The 20,204-nt window shown below is 33.0% G+C and overlaps 1 protein-coding gene across 2 annotated transcripts in view; it reads right to left on the bottom strand.

Moving 5' to 3' along the window:
* Window positions 1-20,204, bottom strand: part of PBX3 (PBX homeobox 3) — a 281,962-nt gene that overhangs the window by 48,450 nt on the left and 213,308 nt on the right. For both annotated transcript variants that reach the window (XM_003757143.4, XM_012553728.3), the window contains exons 4-5: window positions 11,963-12,153; window positions 7,810-7,945 (exon numbers count right to left, since the gene is read on the bottom strand). In XM_003757143.4, coding sequence (XP_003757191.1) covers window positions 7,810-7,945; window positions 11,963-12,153 — 327 coding nt within the window. The remainder of the gene's footprint in view (window positions 1-7,809; window positions 7,946-11,962; window positions 12,154-20,204) is intronic.

Here is a 20,204-nt window from a genome sequence, read left to right as displayed (position 1 = left end):
AGAGGGAAGGGAGGTTTTGCAGGACAATTATAAACTGAGGCAGAACACTTAGAAAAAACTGAGTCAGGACTGGGTCAAGATAATTAGGGAAACTGAGTCAGGACAATAAAAGAGAACTGTGGCTATAACAGTATTAAGTAGTCAGTGGATAACCTTTAAAAGCTTTTTTGAGCAGAAGGAGGTTTACCCACTGGGAAGATTACTGTAACAGGAGAGTAAAGATTGGAAAAAGGGAATAGAAGTTATTACTTGGCTTATTACTTAATTCTGCTATGTTTTCAGGTTCTCTCATATACATTTCTTAACCATAAAGTTCAATAAGCAAAATCAAGAGAAAAAATAGTATTTCATTTGCAAAATGCTACACCTGAGCTTAACAAAAGTGTATAATCAAAGGTAAATATTTATAAAAATGGAACTCAGAAAAGTATAAAGGGGTTTTCAGGGACTTGGAAAGCAAAAACTTAAAAGAAGCAAGGGAGAATCCAGTTTATGGCAAAAAGTTAAACTCTTATTAATTCATATTATTCTAAGTGAGAAATGAGAATTAAAAAGTACTATGCCTGTAGAAATCATTTCCACAAGTATGAATTTGGAAATAATCTCTTCCTCTGTGAATTTTCACAGACTTACTAAAAAAGTAAGAGAATACAGGCTAATTGCAACATCAACAATTTATTTAGACTGAAGGTCCAATAAAAAAATTTAACCTACTAATGCAGTTTTAAGTAGCATTAATAGTCATATTACCCAGAAAGAGGGAGATGGCATTCTGTTCTCTAATCAGACCATATCTAGATACCACATTTTAGGAAACAATATTAAAAAGCTAAAGCATATTTAAAGGAAGGAAATGAGAAAGCTGAAAAGATTATAAGTCATATAATACAATTCTTCATTAAGAATTTAGGAATATTAACCTAGAGAAATAATAAAAACATGATTATAGTCTCTTAGTGTTTGACGAATCACCATGTGTAAGAGGAATATGACTTGTTTTACTTGGCTATTGATATAATTTGGAATCAATCAAGGAAATTATAAAGGTAGATCTTATATTAATAAGAAAAAAATTAGAGAAATTTCAAATCAATATCTGTTACTGCCCAAAGTCAGATAAATTCCCATACCTGATAACCTTCAAATATAAACCTTACCAATTCTTGTTAAGGATGTTATAGAAGGGATTTCTGTTTCAGGAATAAGTTAGAAGAGATGACTCTGAAGTCCCTTACAACTCCAAAAGTCTTTTATTCTGTACATAATTTCTTTATTAAAACCCCCCATATTTGCCAAAGCTGTTTTAATTATACTATAAAGTAAATAGAATCAATTGGTTAAATATTTAATTTTTTTGAAATAAGAATTATAAAAATAAAAATTAATAAAATAGTATGAAACGTCATGAATTCAAAATAACTACTGGGAATCCTATCTGAAGAAACACAAAATTTTAAAGTCATCCATTAATAGCTACTTCTAACTATCACAAGTTAGAGATAACTTTCCCTAATCCCTAGCCCCCAAAAGTAGAACTTATTGGGGAAAAGGAATTTCTATTTAAGTAGAAGTTGGATTAAATGATTTATGAGGTATCATCCTAGTTCTGACATACTATGGCTAAACTTATGTAAGTAGATGTCACAACTAAAGAATTCTTTAAAAACAAACTGACAAGCCTGAAAATCTGGCATAAAGTAAACATAAAGCAAAATCCCTGAAAACATTCCTTGAGGTAGAAATACATTTTCAATCTGATGAACATAGCTTTCCTGAATGACCTGGTACAGAATATGATTTACATGACATGTGTAGTTTTTTCCATTTAGTTCATACAATATTACATATCTCATCAGAGCAAGGTTGTATATTTGTATAATGCTGCATTTGAGCTATAATAATATGACCTATAATTCAATCTGGATCAATAAATATTCATTATGCACCTACTATTCGTAGCTTTAAAGATTCAAAGATGAAATAACAGAGTCCCCATATTCAGTCAGCTTATACTCTAATAGGAGGAACAGAAATATAATTATATTACAAGACAGAATGGAATAAGTGAAAAAGAGAGTCTCCAAAAAAATTCCATTAAGAAATTCATGGTTTGAAACTTGGTGGATTCAGTCACTAATTTGACTATTTAAACAAATATGTAAATATCAAAGAACAACTCTTACATTCAGTGGATCTGTGGCTACAGTACAGAAAGAAAAAAATTCAAGTTTAAGTGAATGCATGCATCATATGTATGTGTGGGAAAAAAAGAGAGACACAGAGAGGGAAAGAGACCAGAAAGAAAAAGGAAGATATGAAGAAAGACAGACAGACAGAGAGAGACAGAGAAACAGAGAGAGAGATAGAGAAAGAATGAGAGAGGTACACATATCTACATACTATCTCCCTCTCTCTCTCTCTCTCTATATATATATATATATGCCTGTGTATACATATATTTGGAAAGAAAGCTATCTTAAACCAAACAGATCTCATTCCAATCAATCAAAAAACAACAAAATATGAAACCATTTCATAGGAGACTTCTAAAACAAACTTCACATTGAGTTTTAATTATAGAACTAAAGGTTACTCTAGGGGTTGTGGGGCTAATAATGCCAATACTAGAGATGGCAAATCATTAATACTTAACATGCTAACCTCAGGCATTGTTCCTTTAAATATATAATGATTTAAAATATTGATAAGAAAACCTCACTGGAATCACAGATGGGATCAGTATTTTGGATCTCACAAGCATAGTTGGAGAGTTTTAAATTTAGAAACTATTGTTAAAATTCATTGCATATGACTCCCAAAGGAACACTGTTTCATACAGGGTCAGCTATTCCTTAAATCACAGTTCCATTGCAAAGGTTTTCATACTCTACCAACTTTTTTTTCTACAAGTAAATGATTTTCAACTGTCAACTTATGTTTCAAAGATAATGACAATAGTGTTGGAAAAATCCCAGTCTTTACCTCAAAGGTCTCTGTGTTTAATTCAAACAAAAAGAAAGGTCATAATGAAAAAGCATTTTTCTCTAAAGTAATATCTAATATTGAAGCATTACAATTAATTCATTTAAACATTTATTAAATGCATACTATGCACACAGCATCATGTTTAGACAATGGAAGAGATACAAGTTTATATGTTCTGGGCCCTCATAGAACTTATAGTCTGTGAGAAAAGATTAGAAACACAAAATCGGCAGCTAGGTGGCTCAAGGAAAACCTGAGTTCAAATGTGGCTTCAAATATGGCTGGCTATGGGACCCTGAACAAGTCACTTAATCCTGTTTATCTCAGTTTTCTCATCTATACAATGAGAAGGAAATGGCAACTAGTCCAGAAAACTACAAATGGAATCATACAAAATTAGATAAAACTGAAATGAACTGAATAAACACAAATATAATAATATGACACTCTGATTAACTTAGAAAAGTATAAAATAAATTGATAGGTAAGGTTTGATGGAAAAAAAGACATTACCAATAGACAGACCATAGATGAATGAGGTGAAATTTGAGTTGGGCTTTTAAAGAAAGGATTAAGTAAAGAAGAAATTCAGTAAATCAAGAGCAGGAAAGAGAAGGCTTAGAAAACAATGTAAACAAAGGCAGTGAGGTAGGAGAATGAAGGATATGTTCAAAGGACAAAGTAATTAGAATAGTACAAATCAAAACATGCATAAAGAAGAATCAATAAATAAATCAAGAAGCATTTATTAAGCTTAATTATTAAGACACACACTATGTGTCTGGTTCTGTGCTGAGGGTTTTAAAAAAAGAGAGAGAGAGAGGAAAAACAGCCTCTGCTCCCAAGGAATATACTTTCTAATGGGAAACGACAAAACACACACACACACACATACACACACACGCACAGGTTGGGGGTAAAAAACCTAGGGAAAAACCCCTGAAGAAATGGATACTTGAGATGAGTATCAGTCAAAATGTACAAAGGCAAAGAGATGGAAGATGAAGCATCAAGCATGAGGGATAGTAAGAAAGTTGATCTGAACACAGTAGTGATTGCTAGGGAGTTATATGTATAAAACTGAAAAGATAAGAAGGGGGCTATATAATGAAGAGTTTTAAATGTTAAAGAGATTTACATTTGATCCTAGAGATAATACTGAATTATCAGAATTTCCTGAAGTGAGAGGAGGAGTCAATGAACAGAATTATTTAAGAAATAATTTTGCTAGCTATATGGAAGATGGATTAAAATAAAGAGAGACTTGGGACAGAGACCAGTTAGAAAACAATTGAAATACTTGGGATCAGAGGTGATGAGGACTTGAATTAGATTGCAATAATGTGAATAAAGAGAAGAAAATGAATATAAGAGATGCTGTGAGTAAAGAAACAAGAATATTTGGCAATTGACCAGAGAAGTGAGATGAGAATGAGGAGTCAAAAATGGCACCAAGCTTGCAAACCCAGGTAACCAGAAAGACAGTTGTATTTTCAACAATAATTATGAATTTCAGAAGAGGAGTAGTTTTAAAGGAAAAGATTTCTGTTTTAGACTGCTGAGTTTAGATACCTTTAGCATATCCAATTTGAAGTGTCCATTAGGCAAGCTGGATACCTGAATAGAATACTGGTGAGAAATTAAGTCTGGAGATATAGGATATAGTCTGGAAATCGTTTACATTGGATACTTGAACCCATAGAAGCTGATAAGATTAGTAAGTGAGAGTATAAAAAGAAGGCCCATAATAGCTTTGGGGAACACCTACTTGATACATGTGTTGTGGATAAATCAGACAGGAGGAGAGAAAATGTCAGGTGCTACAAAGATCTATCGAGAAAAATGAGGATTAATTAATAAAAGGCCATTAGATTTGTCATTTAAGAGATAACTAGTAACTTTGAAGAGAATAGTTTTAGTTGAACTATGAAATTAGAAGCCAGAGGACAAAGATTGAGAAATGAATGAGATAGAGAAAATCGAAGCAACAAGTACAGATAGTTATTCCTGGGAGACTAGCTGAGTAGGGGGAAAAAATGTAAGAGGAAGACAAGCAAGAACAATACAATCAAGTTAGGGATTTTTAAGAATGGGGGAAACCTGGAGAAAAAAATTTGTTTTGGAATATGGGGAAATAACCAGTAGACAGGGAAAGACTTATTGGTAAGACAGAAGTGGAGAGGATGGAGCAGGAACAGTATGAGCAATTTGCTGGAAAAACAAGTGGCAGGGGAGGGGATCAATGGTCTATGTAAAGGAGTCTGATCTTCATGAGGAAAGAGTCACCTCTTCAATAGGGATTGGAGTAAAGGAGTAGATAGTGGAGGATGATTTCAAAGTAATTTGTAAAATGAGAAGGGAAGAAGAAGTTTACATTTGAATGGCTTCTTCTTTTTTGGGGGGGGAGAGTGAAATATGAGGTGAGGTCCATAGCTGAAAAGGTAGGAGAGAAGTTATGGAAAGTTTAAATTTTGGAATAACCATTGTGGTAATTAGTACAGAGAATCAACTAGAGAGGAGGAGAAGGAACAATATGAAAGAATTCTGGAAAAATGAAATTGAACCAGATTGTTGAAAGCTTTGAATGCCAAATAGAGGAATTTATATTTGTTAAATAACAGGGAATTACTGAAGATAGTTATTTTTAAGTTAAATTTTACAACAAATAAATCAATTTCTCCCCAGTGAAAGCTCTATTTCATCATCTAAATTAGCTAATCCAGGGTTATTTGCCATGTCCTAGCAAGATAATTCAGGTGATAAAATAAGTACAGCAAGAAGATCATCAGATTTGTAATGACAGCAACTAGTCAAACTTTAAGCAGCAACTAGTCAAAGTTTAAGCCATGATTATGCCACCTGCTTGCTGCAAAACTTTACATTAAGTCACTCAATCATTTGTGACACGGTTATTCTAAAAGTTGTACTACCTATCATAAGCCCATAAGCAAAGATGATCATGTACATAAAGTGATTTACAAAACATAGTAATAATTAAATATGAGATATATTTATTTATCTGACAGCTTTTTCAATCCTCATCCTTCATGACCTTTCTGCAGCTTACAACACATTACCCTCTTCTCTTTGAAATGCTCTCTCATCTAGTTTTCTCTTTCATTCTATTAACTAATCTCTCTTTTACTGGATCCTCCTCTATACCATACCCACTAACTGTATGTATCCACCAAAGTGCTGTCTTAAGTCTTCTTTCTACATACTATCTCATTTGATGAATTTACCATAGATTCAATTATCATCTCTATGCTGATAATTCCAGATCTATATATCTGGCCCTAATCTCTCCCTAACTCCATTCTTCCATCACCAACTATCTATTGGACATCTCGAATTAGATGTCTCATAGATATTCTAATTCAATATGTTCAAATCTGAATTCATTAAATCACCTCCCAAATCTTCCCCTCTTCCTAATCTCCTTACTACTGTCATCTTCAACTCTTTACTTATATTCATATTAGATATCCATTATGCTATATGCTGTCATTTCTATCTTCACAACAGCTCTCTTTATGGGAGATTGCCCTTCCCATCATTCACTAGTAACCACATTGGTTCAAGTTCTTACTATCTCATTCATAGATTAATACAATAATCTATGGTTAGTATCTCTGCCTTATGACTCTCCTCATTGTAGCATCCTCCTTTCACTTGCCAAAATAATCTTTCTAAAGTCTGAACATGTCACTCTGTTAACTAAATACACTCCAAAAATTATGTTCAGGATAATATAAAAAATCTTTTGTTTGACATTTAAATCCATTTGCAGCCCGATCTCTTCCTATCCTTCTGGACTTCTTACACTTTACTCCTTTTCACCTTTTCTATTACCCAGTGACATTGGCCTTTCTATTGTTCCTTCTACAAGATAATCCATCTCCCAAATCTGTGTATTTCCACTGGTAGCTCCTCAGATCTGGGATGCCCTCTCCCAATCTTTCTACCTCCTCATTTCCTTCAAGCATTAGCTCATATCCCAACTTCTGCAAAAGATCTTTACCAGTCCCCCTTGCTACTAGTGCCTTCCTTCTGAGGTGATCTTTCATTTACCCATATTTGTCTTTTATATAATATGTACATAAATTTTAACATATTATCTTTCTCTTTGGAATATGAGCTTTTTGAAGGAAGTATGCCTGTTTTTGCCTTTCTTTATATCTATAGCATTTAATAATGTGCCTGGCATATATTAAACTCTTAACAAATATCTACTGATATATTTTTATTGTTATTATTGCTTGCCAATATAGAAGCTCCACTCACTTTGTTAAAGATGCTTATGGCCCAGAGGTGTATAAGATACACATTATCAAACACTGCAAGATGTGGATTTATTTTCCTTGACTATATTTGGAACAAGAAAAGGCTTTTATAATTGGTAGGGGAAGGAGAGGAAATTGTAGAATGAATTAAGGCAAATCAATGCCCTCAAAATCCACCAATGAAACATATTACAATGACACAGAAAGGAATTTCAGAAAGGGACACTGACAAAAAGAACACTGTTGATGCTACTGTGTTGTGATTTTTTAAATTATAACTTATAACTTAAGTTCAAGTAACCAACACACTTGAAATACGAGGCTAGAATCCGTTTATGAAGTCGAAACTAGGGTATGGCAAGGAGAAATGTAAGGAAGAATGTTACCAACTTGGAAATTTGGGATATACTTGTGGCATAAAATAAGGAATGATGGCATTATAAAAACTGAAAAAGAAGCCTGGCTCTGCTGACAATTTCTTGTGCTTCTTATGAGAATTGAGTGTTTCAGGATCATGATAAAGCAGAAAGTCCCATTTTACCTGTGACACTGTAATGCTGCATTTCTTTGCCAGCTCTTCTTTGGCTTCTTCACTGGGGTAGGGATTGCTGAGGTGTGAATAAAAATATTCATTCAAGATTTCTGTTGCCTGTTTGCTGAAATTACGTCTTTTTCGTCTGAAAGAAAAAGAAAAAAAGTTAACTATGGACTAAAGGAAGAGGGAAAGGGTCAACAGTGGATAAACACATGCAGAGAGAATATAAACTTTTTTCATTAAAAACTAATTTTAATTTTTTCAATTGCTATGATATTTATGTTAACCAAACAAATATATAATCTACTGCAAGATTGTCTAGTTATTTTCAAATGGGTTAGAAGCTATTAACTATACATTCAAATGGACAAGAGAAAAAATATTATGAGTTTTACTTTGTGACTAAGTCTTTGATATGTTTCACTCCAGAGTGTCTACTTGCAGATAAGTTATGTGCCCCTCCCCTATGATTTAATATTTTCAAATGTAAAATTTAATACTCAAAAACAATATCATTGACAGAAGGTTATACATCTGTGTATCATATTAGTTCTATTAATAATAGCTAGCATTTACACAGTACTTTAAAGTTTGGAAAGCACTTTACATATGTTATTTCATTTCACTTTAACAACCTTGTAAAGTTTATGTTATTATTATCCCTTTTTTACACATGAGGAAACAGAATCACAGAAAGGTTCAGTGACTTGTCCAGTGTCACACAAGTAATTATTAGTATTTCAAAAAGAAGTCTTTAAACAGGAGGAAAAAAAAACTGTAGTTATACATTGAAAAATAACACCAATTTTAGACAGACCACCTTTAAGAAGTATAACATATAATCAGACCAATATACTATTTAAGGAACTGACTTCCCTCCTATTTAACTTGTTTTTCTAAAAATGACATGTGAATACCTGACATACACATGGGTGGAATGGGCTGAACTTGCCTACAATGTTTAAATGGAGAGATCTATACAACTAGGTTTGGTAAAAAAAAAATAATTGGCATAGGACTAAAATTTTCATTGTAGAATCAAGTCTTACATTTAAGGCGTCATCTCCAGAATGTCCTTGACAAAAATGCATTTTATATGTTACCCATGGGGGTGAGGGGGAAAAGCATCACTTTAGAATTCTTTCGCTAAAACATTAACAGGCTAATTAGTTAGATTCAGAGACTCTCAAAATTGGAGTACTTTAGGATTTAGAATGGTTTAATGTAGTACAATGGAATCTTAAAACTAAAAGAGACCTTAACTTCAGTCAGAACACAGAACATAAGATATCTAAGGAAAAAGGGATTTATAAAACAGATAAGAAGACAAAAACAATCTGACATTAAATCAGAAGCATTCATTTCATCCAACCTCTTTTTGAAATATGGATTTTTTTACACCATTCCTTTGCTAAATAGTTGGCTTTAACAGATAGCTTGCTGTCACTTCAAAAGCAAAGCAAGTTGGATGAGTAAGTGATAGGTAGAAAGGTTTGAATCATGGGTTGTTGCAAGATAATTCTGGGGAAATCATTTACTTACTCTGTACCCAGAATCTCCTCTGTAAAATGAGGGACTTGGGAATAAATGATATTTAAACCTCTACTATGTTAACAACTTTTTACTTCTATGTTTTGGAAGATCTGTGATTCCACTGAGGTGGATCTTCTCCCACCACTGGCATAGATCCCACTCCTTATAAATAGCAGACTGCTTCCTAAACTGGTGATCAACCTTCTGACAACCTAAGTAGAAACAAAAGCAGTGAACTTATAGAGTCAAAACATATGGTTTCACACCCTAGATCTTCATCTGGTCCTTATATGATCTTTGGCAGATCACTTGCCCCATTTGGGTCTCAGTTTCCTTATCTTCCAAATGAGAAAGGGATCAGATTATCTCTAGATTATCTCTAAATTCTCTCTCAACTCCAAAATCCCATGATTTTAAGAATAAATGTGGGAAGTTTTTCTATTCAAATGCAAGCTCTTACTCCAATAGGGTAGAGGGGGTCTAGGAAATTTGTAGATTTGTTCTTAAATGTATTGCATGGATATGTTCACCAACTTGTCCAATTATCAAGAAAATGTAAGCACAGGCTTCCTGAAAGAAACGAGTGGGCTACAAGTCAGAATGAGCCAGGGAATCATATATATGTCAGATCACTTTTGCCCAGAGCAGAACATCCTTCCCTAGCATAGGGTTTTCTAAGAGGCAATACAAGAACAAATGAAACCAGAGCTGAGTATTTCCACATGCTTGAAGGTATAAGAAAGACTTTAGTCATGTGCTTTATTTATTTTTTAGAAGAACATCCTTTAGAAAGTTCCCATTAAACATTTTCCCCAAAGTCTCATCTCCCCCTCCTCCCCCAGGGTTAGTTGCAATCAAGATGCCTGTGCCTTAGGCCACAATGCAGTGGAGCATCAATCCCTAGAGGTGCAGCCCATCAACATTGCAGCACTGCATAACTACAGTCTTTACAGATGAGTCTTTCCAAAGCTCCATTTATCTCATTCCATTTTTGGCTCATTCTGCCTTATAGTTAACCATACACTTCTTCAACAATGAAGAATCAAACACTTCAAATGTTCAAAGGATAACTAACTATCGATGTGGTTACTATTTGCCAGAGCTACTTCAGGGCATCAGAAAGAGTCCTAAAGACTTGGTATCAAAAAGGCCTGAATTCAAATCCCCATTCTGATACTTGTCTAGATGGTGTTCCAGTATTGTCGGGGGGAGTGGATGTGGGAGTGGGTGAGGGGGTATATAGATGTGTATGTGTGTGTGTCCAGAAGAGGGGCAAAACATAATTCCAGGGCAGAGAGAACAACATGACTAAATATGCAAAGATGTACTGGGCTGAAGCATAAGGACATGTAGAAAAAAGAAGGGTAAACATGTAGTTTAGAGTTAGATCATGGAGAATACTGAATGCGATGCCATGCTATAGAAAATATGCTTTATTTCATAGGCAATAGAGAATTTCAATTAAAGGTTTTTGATGAATCAATGATATTTTCAAGCAGTACTTAGGGGAAATTAATTATTAAATGTTTTATTTTTTTATTATAACTTTTTATTTACAAGATATATGCTGGGTAATTTTTCTGCATTGACAACTGCAAAATCTTTTGTTCCAATTTTTCTCCTCCTCCCCCCCTACCCCCTTCCCGAGATGGCAGGTTGACCAATACATGTTAAATATGTTAAAAGTATAAGTTAAATGCAATATATGTATACATGTCCACACAGTTATTTTGCTGTACAAAAAGAATCGGACTTTGAAATAGTGTACAATTAGCCTGTGAAGGAAATCAAAAATGCAGGCAGACAAAAATAGAGGGACTGGGAATTCTATGTAGTGGTTCATAGTCATCTCTTCTTCTGTTCTTCTGCTGGGTGTAGCTAGTTCAATTCATTACTGCTCTATTGGAACTGATTTGGTTCATCTCATTTTTGAAGAGAGCCATGTTTATCAGGATTGATCATCATATAGTATTGTTGTTGAAGTATATAATGATCTTCTGGTCCTGCTCATTTCACATAGCATCAGTTCATATAAGTCTCAGCAGGCCTTTCTGAAATCATCCTGCTGGTCATTTCTTACAGAACAATAATATTTCATAGCATTCATATACCACAATTTATTCAGCCATTCTCCAATTGATGGGCATCCACTTAGTTTCCAGTTTCTGGACACAACAAAGAGACCTGCCACAAACATTCTTGCACATACAGGTCCCTTTCCCTTCTTTAAGATCTCTTTGGGGTATAAGCCCAGTAGTAACACTGCTGGATCAAAGGGTATGCACAGTTTGATAACTTTCTGAGCATAATTCCAAATCGCTCTCCAGAATGGTTGGATGTATTCACAATTCCACCAACAATGTATCAGAGTCCCAGTTTTCCCACATCCCCTCTAACATTCTGCATTATCTTTCCCTGTCATTCTAGTCAATCTGACAGGTATGTAGTGGTGTCTCAGAGTTGTCTTAATTGCTTACCACCTTAACCACCTATGGTATTCATTCAATCATGTTGTAGAAAAGGCCTTGTAGCAAAACTCAGTTCCATCTGTCAAGTGGTCAGAAATTTGGTGCATAACCAATGACAATAACAACAAAAGTACGTAATAAAGTATGGTTATACATACCTGGCATCGAGGAACCTTGATCTTAAAATCATGACTGCTTCACAAGTACTTTGTTTGAGCTGCATCTGAATTGAACTGAATTTCCGATGGATTATGCCCACCATCCTCTCAATCTCTTTTGGAGAAATGGGACGTGTTCGACTCTGCTCTCGGAGAAGGTTCATTACATGTGTAGTGAATTCATTACATGCCTATAAAAGGAAAAATCCTTTAGGAGACTAATATTTTATCTTTTTGTACACAGAAACAATTTCAACTGAATTTCTATCAAATTTGCATTAGTCAGTGGTATTTTTCTTCCACAAAACTCTCTTCCGATAATTCATTACAGTATGAGGATGACCTTGAACTCTTCAACACTGTCAGTGATCTGATTGATCCTACCAAAGAGGAAAGACTTTAGATTTAGACCTGGAAGCAAACTATGTATATCTTATCAGAAGACCATGCCAGAAGAAGGCAAACTGTGGAATAGTTTGCCACCAGAAAGCTAACAAGACAAAATAAATTGTTTTGTCCATTGCAAATCAATCAATCACTTAAAAATATTTATTAATTACCTACTAAGAGTCAAGTGCTACACTAGCACTAGAGGTTAAAATACATACATGCATGTGTATATACACACACACATACACACACACACACACACATATACACACAGCCCAGTCCTCAAAGAACATTATTCTGCTATTTATATGTTTATAAAAATATATATATATATAATATATATAATTATATGTTCACAGAAAAATACATGCAATATATATAAAATAAAGTATTTTGGGGCAAGGAACTAAAAACTAGAAGAATCAGATAAAGTCTTTTCAATGAAAGTAAGAACTGAGCTGAGCTGAGCTTTGAAAGAAGGTAAGATTCTCCAAAAATGGCAATGAGAAAGGGCATAAACATGGAGATGCAATACCATGCATAAAGAAGAGAAAGTAAATTGATAGAAGCATAGAACATAGGAGAGAAAGCAACATGTAATTATACTGGAAAAACAGAAATGGAAGGCTTTAGGTACTAAACAATAAAGTTACTTTATACCCAAATGGCAACTATTGATCAAGAAAGTAAAATTCTCAAATCTGTACATTTGGGAAAATCAATTTGGCAGCAGTGTGGAGGATGGATTGGAGAGAATGCAGGAAGAGTAGTTAGAAAGCTATTGCAATTAAACATCTATTAAGATGCAGAAGGTTTGTGATTTGTGTCATCAGAAGAACTCACCCTAAGAACTGATGGCTCTTTCAAAGTACTAGAATAAGACAGAAAAGAAATTTTAAAATTTGTGAGGTAACAAACTGGGCTATCTGGAAAAGCAATTGTTTTGTAGGTATGATGAGCTGAACTATGCAAGGAAATTGTACTTTCCAGGACACAGTTTATGTGTTTCATATAGTAGCTGCTTAATAAAGGTCCCATAGATTAATTTTCTTCATAAGAAAATGCTTTACATCAAACTATTTAAGACTTTTGGCTATCAATACCCAGAAATCATTATTTTCTTAATAGTTTTATCATCCAACTAATTTGAGAAAATATTATATGTCAGGTCTTATCCTGGCTGCCAATCATGATATATAAAGATGAATATGACATCATACCTTCTCTTCAAGGAGCTATCAGTCTAGTGGACAAGACATGTAAGTAATTAACTAAAATACAATCAAAATCTAAAAGCACTTAAATCTTGAACTACATCTTCATGGAAGAATCACATTATCTCAAAGTTGGAAGAGACCTCAGAAAACTAGCCCAACTTGCACCTGAGCAGTATTCCTTCTCTAAGACAAATACTAAGAGGTCATCCAGTCTACATTTAGAAAATTTCCATTAAAAAAGAAAGCACCATCTCCTGAGGCAGTCCATTTTTACCTCTGGACAGCTCTAATTTTTGTAAAATTTTCCCCTATATCAAATCTAAATTGCTGTTAACAAAAGAAGTCTAAATGCCTCTTGAAAAATGACGGCATTTAAAATTCTTAAAAGACAATGATCATATTCCTCTCTAAGTTTATTATTTATTATTCTTTCAATTGTTTCTTATATGACGTAATACTGAATATAAAGATTCTTTTCCTTCTGACTGGTCCGGGACATGAAACCTTGAATTCCTATATAGCAAAGGGCCTATGTTTAGTTTTCTGTACAGCAAAGAACAAAGAAACTGGCGATTCTAAAACTAGAAGTCTGTTTTCTATTCTTAAGTTGGGAAGAATAAAGAATACAACTCAAACTTCTCAATATTCCATTAATAACAGGCTCATCTAGAATGAAGAGAACTTGTATGTGAAGATAAATGACATGAGACAATGTGATAAAGAGAAAAGACCAATATATTTATAGTCAGAATATCTAGAAAGTCCTGCATTTTAGGACAGCCTCTTTAATTTCTTCCTAGCTGCATTATTTTAGATTTTTCCATCTTGTTCCTAGGAACCTTATTTATCCTTCAAAATTCAGCCTAGATGCTCATATTTCCTTAGTACTCTCCACCCTTCTAACTGAACAGTAGGGAAATGAGATAAAATTTTTTCACTTAAGGAAGGGACTCAGGCCCACCATCTTTTCATTTTCTATCTAGTTGCACTCCTCTGGACTTCTGAGTCCTTCTTCCTCTTCTACTTATCAACTCTTTTTGTGTATTTTCTTCTCCCATTAGATTATAAGCTCCTTCAGGTCAAGAACAGTCATTCTTTATATCTGTAGCACCAGCATTTAGCTACTTCTACAGTGCCTGGCACAAAATAGGCATTTAATAAAAAATCAAGTCCTGGTTCCGAAATAGCTATGTAACAATAGAAAGTCATAACCTGACACTCAAGTTAATCTACAAAACAGGGGTAGCCATACTTAAACTACATTTTCTCATAAAGTTATTGTGAGGAAACTCCTTTATAAACCATAAAGTACAGGTGAATGTAAATTACTATTATTTTTGGATTTCCCTTAAGCAAGAGCTAGCTGACAGCTCTCCCAAATCTTAGTGAATTACTTCTTATCTCCCTTTAAATTAGATTGCTGTCTACTTCAGGGATCAAAAATGCAACTACAAAAACAGATTTCTCTTAGGCCTAAAAATAGATTTATCTTTTGTTATCAAAAATAATTCATTTAAAAAGAAAACCCAAAGTTCCTATATTTATGGCATAATCTATATAGCATTATGTAGTGAAAAAAGTGCTGACCTTAGGAGAGCAAATTTCAGTCCTGGCTCTGATTTTTTTTTTTTTTTAATGGAAGGTTAAAGTTTTTTATCTTTACCTTGCTCTCCCTATCCAATTGAAATCTTTCAAATCTGGAGGCTTTGGCTGAAGATTTGTTTACCCGTCCCATGTTGGCTTGACAAACTTTATTTATTTATTTATTTTAGCACTTCCAAATTCCTTCCACAAATTCAGATCAGCAACTCACTGAGTTTAAGTAACTGGCCCTTAGTAATATAGCTAGTAGTTGTCAATTAGCTAGTTAATTAGCATTATGTGATTTACATACATACAAAAATAATACATACATATTTATGTAATTTACTATAATTACAATGCTTTTTTTAAAATAAATGACACACACCATGACTATCTGTGCAGCCTAGAACAAACAAACTGTTTCACTTTTCTAAATGTCCTTATCTTTTTCCTTTTCTTCTGTTCTCTAATGAAATCAATAATACTTATACTATCCATACTCACTGGATTGTTTGAAGTATTTTTTAAATCTTAAAATACTATAAAAGCTTAAGTTATCATAATCATAGTGATACTGGTTTCCCACTGTCATTTTGGGGGAGATTGGATTGGATACTTTTACCTATAAAGAATAGAATCCCTTTGGGCTACAGATTGGGTTGCTTTCAAGGTATTTGTTAGGAAACAATTTATAGCCAATGTCTGGAAGGATATCAATGCTGCTCTTGAAGCAACAAAGGATTCTTACCAATTTGATTCACACTAAGGTAAATCATACAATAAAGACAGGGGAAGTGTCTTGGTAAAATACTCATTCAAACCTTCCATGTGAATGACACTTGGGATATTAACTCGAGTTTTTTTCATGTGTTAATCTCTATAGAACAAGTTGCCAGAATAAGTTTTCTAAGGAGCAGTTTAAATATCACAGATAAGCTTCAGGGGGAGGGGAGGAGGGTGGAGAAAGGGAATAGGATTAAAAGCAAAAAGTTTCTGCATCTAAAATCTCATAATTTCCTAAAACATTTGCTGAATGTTTCACAACTTATTAAGTGTGAACCATCTATGAATACAAATGCTGATTAGCAATTTGGCAATAGCCCAACATTCACAGAATTCACATAGCTTTTCTTTAAACCAGTAGTTCATACATGATTAATTAGAACATCTCATTTATGTAGTGTGCACTTTAGCTCATTACTCTAAGTAAAATTCGTTAAGTATTTACATTTAGATAATTAAAATCTGGGTACACCCTTAAGAAAGATGCATACACTTCAGGCAAAGTGATTTTTTTTTCTTTACACTACTGAAAGTAAATTACAACCTAATTTACATCATCATCTAAAACAGTTTCAGAGCTGAACACAGAGTAGTTGATTCCTCATCTTCTAATCCTTTAAAAGATAAAAAATCCCCCTACATTTAAAATCTAGCTACAAATGAGCAAAAATCATTGCACACATTGTTATTGCTTTGAGAAAGATCTGAATTATTCACCCTTCAATACTGGGCTGAAAAACATAATAGTAAGATACAGACACTTTTTCAGGATCCTTCAAGGGCCCATAATCTCCTTTAAAACAAACAAACAGACAAATTTATAATCCTTCACCATTACAATAAAATTAGGGACATTAAGTTAATAAATAAACTTGTTAGATAATTTAATAAAACCTGAAATAATCACGTGGGGAAAAATGGATCTGACATTCTTAAATGGTTGCTGGTTCTTAAGGTGAATAGTTGGCCAAAAATTAACCAAAACAGTCTGGGAATTATAGGAGATAGAGAAAGAAAAAAATGAGCATTTCTAGTTATTTTAGTTTTTCCAATAATAGAATGTTATTTATAAATTTTGGTGCTGTCTTTCTGAAATGCATAATTCTACTTTTCTGCCTTAATAAATATATAAAATAAAACAGACAACAGACTTTGTTAATAGAAGTATTCAGAACAAAGGAGTTAACAGTCTTATTGTATACTAGTCATACAAATGGGACATTACTTAAAGTAAGTACAGTGCCCAATTCTGGGAAATTTGGGAAATTTCCAAAATTTGGGAATTTTGAAAAATTGAATATATTCAAAAGAGGGCAAGTGGTATGGAAAGGGACTTAAAGTTGGAGGAACTGGTGAGAAAAGAAGACTTGGAAGGTGTGACATGATAGCTTTCTCCAGGTTATCTACAGAATGCACTGAATCTATGGGTAGGTGAGGGGAAGGGAAAGGAAGAAAAAAATGAAATTTACATGATAATTTTGAAAAGAATAACAAATTGTTTTGCAATTCCATGTGCAAACATCTTTTATTTTTTTTTTGTACTATGTACCGTGTATTATTGTACTATGGAAATGGTTGTTTTATTCCATAAATTAAAAATAAAATTTAATAATGAACTAGGGGCTTCTGAAGCGCCTATAAACTCATGAGATTGTAAGATTCAGTGATTTTTTAACAAGAATGAATCATTTCTTGATAATTCAGAATCTTGTCATGTTTTTAAGGTTCTTATTTTGAATACCCATAATCAATATTATATACATTTCATAAATGTATACATACTATATACACATATATACACTCTAGAGGCTTGCAATGATATGGGAGATTAGGCAGTCTCTATATTTATCATATGATGCTTTCTGGATTTTTGTTTTAATTTTTAAAAAATTACTTTCTAGACTTTTGTACCTTTTCCTAGAAATGCAAATATAATCATAGCTACAGAAAGAATGTTTAACCATTAGTCCTGCCATTTTGGAAACAGAAGTGATCAGAAAAGAAAAAGAAAAACAGGTGATTTCAGATAAATGAAACTGAAAAGATTTTGCTTGAACAAAACCAATCTAACTATGCAAAAGTTTATGCAAGTTTTTCAGGTTTTCTCTGAAACCATCTCTTAATTTCTCATGATATAATAGTTGAGGTCCTTTTCATCTTTCTTTAATTTCATTAGGGTATAGAGCTATTAGTGTTATCCATTAGTTGAAGAGTATGCACAGTTCAGTGATGTTTGTGGAATAGTCCTAAATTGCTTTCCCAAATGGCAGAATCAATTCACAGTTCCACCAACAGTATCAATGAACCACTTTTCCTGTAGCACTCTCCAACATTAATTTGTCCTTTTCTTTCTTTTATTTATTTATTTTTTGGCCAGTTTTGCCAATATGATTAATACAAGTTAGATCCTAAGGATTGCTTTAATTTGCTTTTCGCAAATAATTTTTCATATGGTTGTTGATAACTTAAAGGTCTCCCTTTGAAAAATGCCTGTTTATATTTGTTCATTTATCAACTGCTTTCTCAATTTATCAATTATTTATTAAATCAATTGGGAAATGGCTCCTATATTGAACAAATTCTTTATCTTGGAAATGAGCGCTTTAAATGTGAAATTTGATAGGTGGTTATTTTTTTCAATTTGGTTCCCTTCTAAATTTTAGCTATGTTGATTCTGTCCATGCAAAACCTTTTTAAAAAATAGTATATAATTAAATTTTCCATTTTATCCTCTGTGATACAGGTAACCTTTTCTCTTTTTTTGAAATTCAACTACCTAATTTAGAAATTCAATTACCAAAATTAATATTTTAATGGCCCTTTAAAAATCTTTAGTTTTATTTATTAATTCAATGTTACTTTTGGTTTCAATTTTTTTATTGTCTTTCAGAATTCCTATTTTAGCATTTAATCACAGTCTTCAATTTGTTAGCTTCTTTTTTTAAGTTGCATGTCCAACTCACTTTTCGTTTTTTCTTTTATTGAGGAATGTGTTCAAAGCTTTAAAATTTTCCCAGAGGCAATTCTTAAACTTGAATCTTTGAACTTGTAACACACACACACATATATATGTATGTATATGTATATGTATATATATACATATATATATTTTTGAGATCTACATTTCAATATAACTGATTTCCTATGTAATCATCTGCATTCAACTTTATGTATTAAAGATTAATCTCACAAATTGTTTACATTTAAAAGGTTAAGAATCTTTTCCCTAAAGACTGCTTTGTTTCATCCCACAAATTATCTCCTTGTTCATATAGTTCATATAGTCTTTAATGAAAATATTTTTTTTCTTTGATACAGCGATTTGTTAGGGTTAAGTTTTTTAGACTCCACATAATCTAAATTATTTCCTTCAGTGGCCTGTTACTGAGTAGAATACTGCATTATGATCAGTAAATAATATTTAATATCACTACTTTTCTACATTTTCTGCATTGTTTTTATGTGATATGTAAGCCAGTTTTTGTAAAGATGCATCCACAGCTATGATATATGTATAATTCACAAATACACTACTATTCTCATTAAATAATTGCCAGAGATCTGTCATATTTATCTTTTCTAAAATTCTGTTCAGGTCTTTTCATTCATTTCTTGGTTTATTTATTTTGGATACTGTTAGTTTTGTTGATTATAAAGTATTGACTTTAATTCATTATCTAAGATCATTTTCTGCATATTGTACTTTTCCTAGTTATCTTTTAAGTCTATATCCGCTGTTATCTTATTTGAGATCCCTGCTTTTTAAAATTCAAACTGAAGCATTTGCTTCAGCCCCTCCTTTGAACTTCATATGAGTCTTTATTTCAAATATATTTCTTATAAATCATATACTGTTGCATTCTGCTCTGCTATCTAGTTCCATTTCATGGGTGAGTTTATCTTATTCACATTTATAGTTGTTATTTATGGTTTTTTTTTTCCTCCCCATCCTGTCTTTTTAGGATTTTTCTTCTTTGTTCTGCCCCCACCCATCCCTTCATAAAGAAGAAGTTGTTAGGAGAGAAGTAGCATGCTCAATATCAATAGTCTAGGTTTGATGTAATCTGCTTCCACTCCCTACATCATGTTTCCCTTGTCCACACCCCAATCACAGATTTCTTACCCTGTTTAAAATTCATTTAAATTATTTTTCATAATCCACTCTCTGGAGTTAGATCTCATTGTGTTGGTTTTTTATAATTGATGCTTTCTTGCAATCATCCTTTTATTTTCTCCTCTCCATTCCCTCCTGTTTTCTTGTTTCTATA

The sequence above is a fragment of the Sarcophilus harrisii genome, chromosome 2, assembly GCF_902635505.1.
Source record: "Sarcophilus harrisii chromosome 2, mSarHar1.11, whole genome shotgun sequence".
Taxonomy (NCBI): Eukaryota; Metazoa; Chordata; class Mammalia; order Dasyuromorphia; family Dasyuridae; genus Sarcophilus; species Sarcophilus harrisii.
Note: the sequence above shows the minus strand (reverse complement) of the source record. Positions and strands in the feature narration are given on the sequence as shown.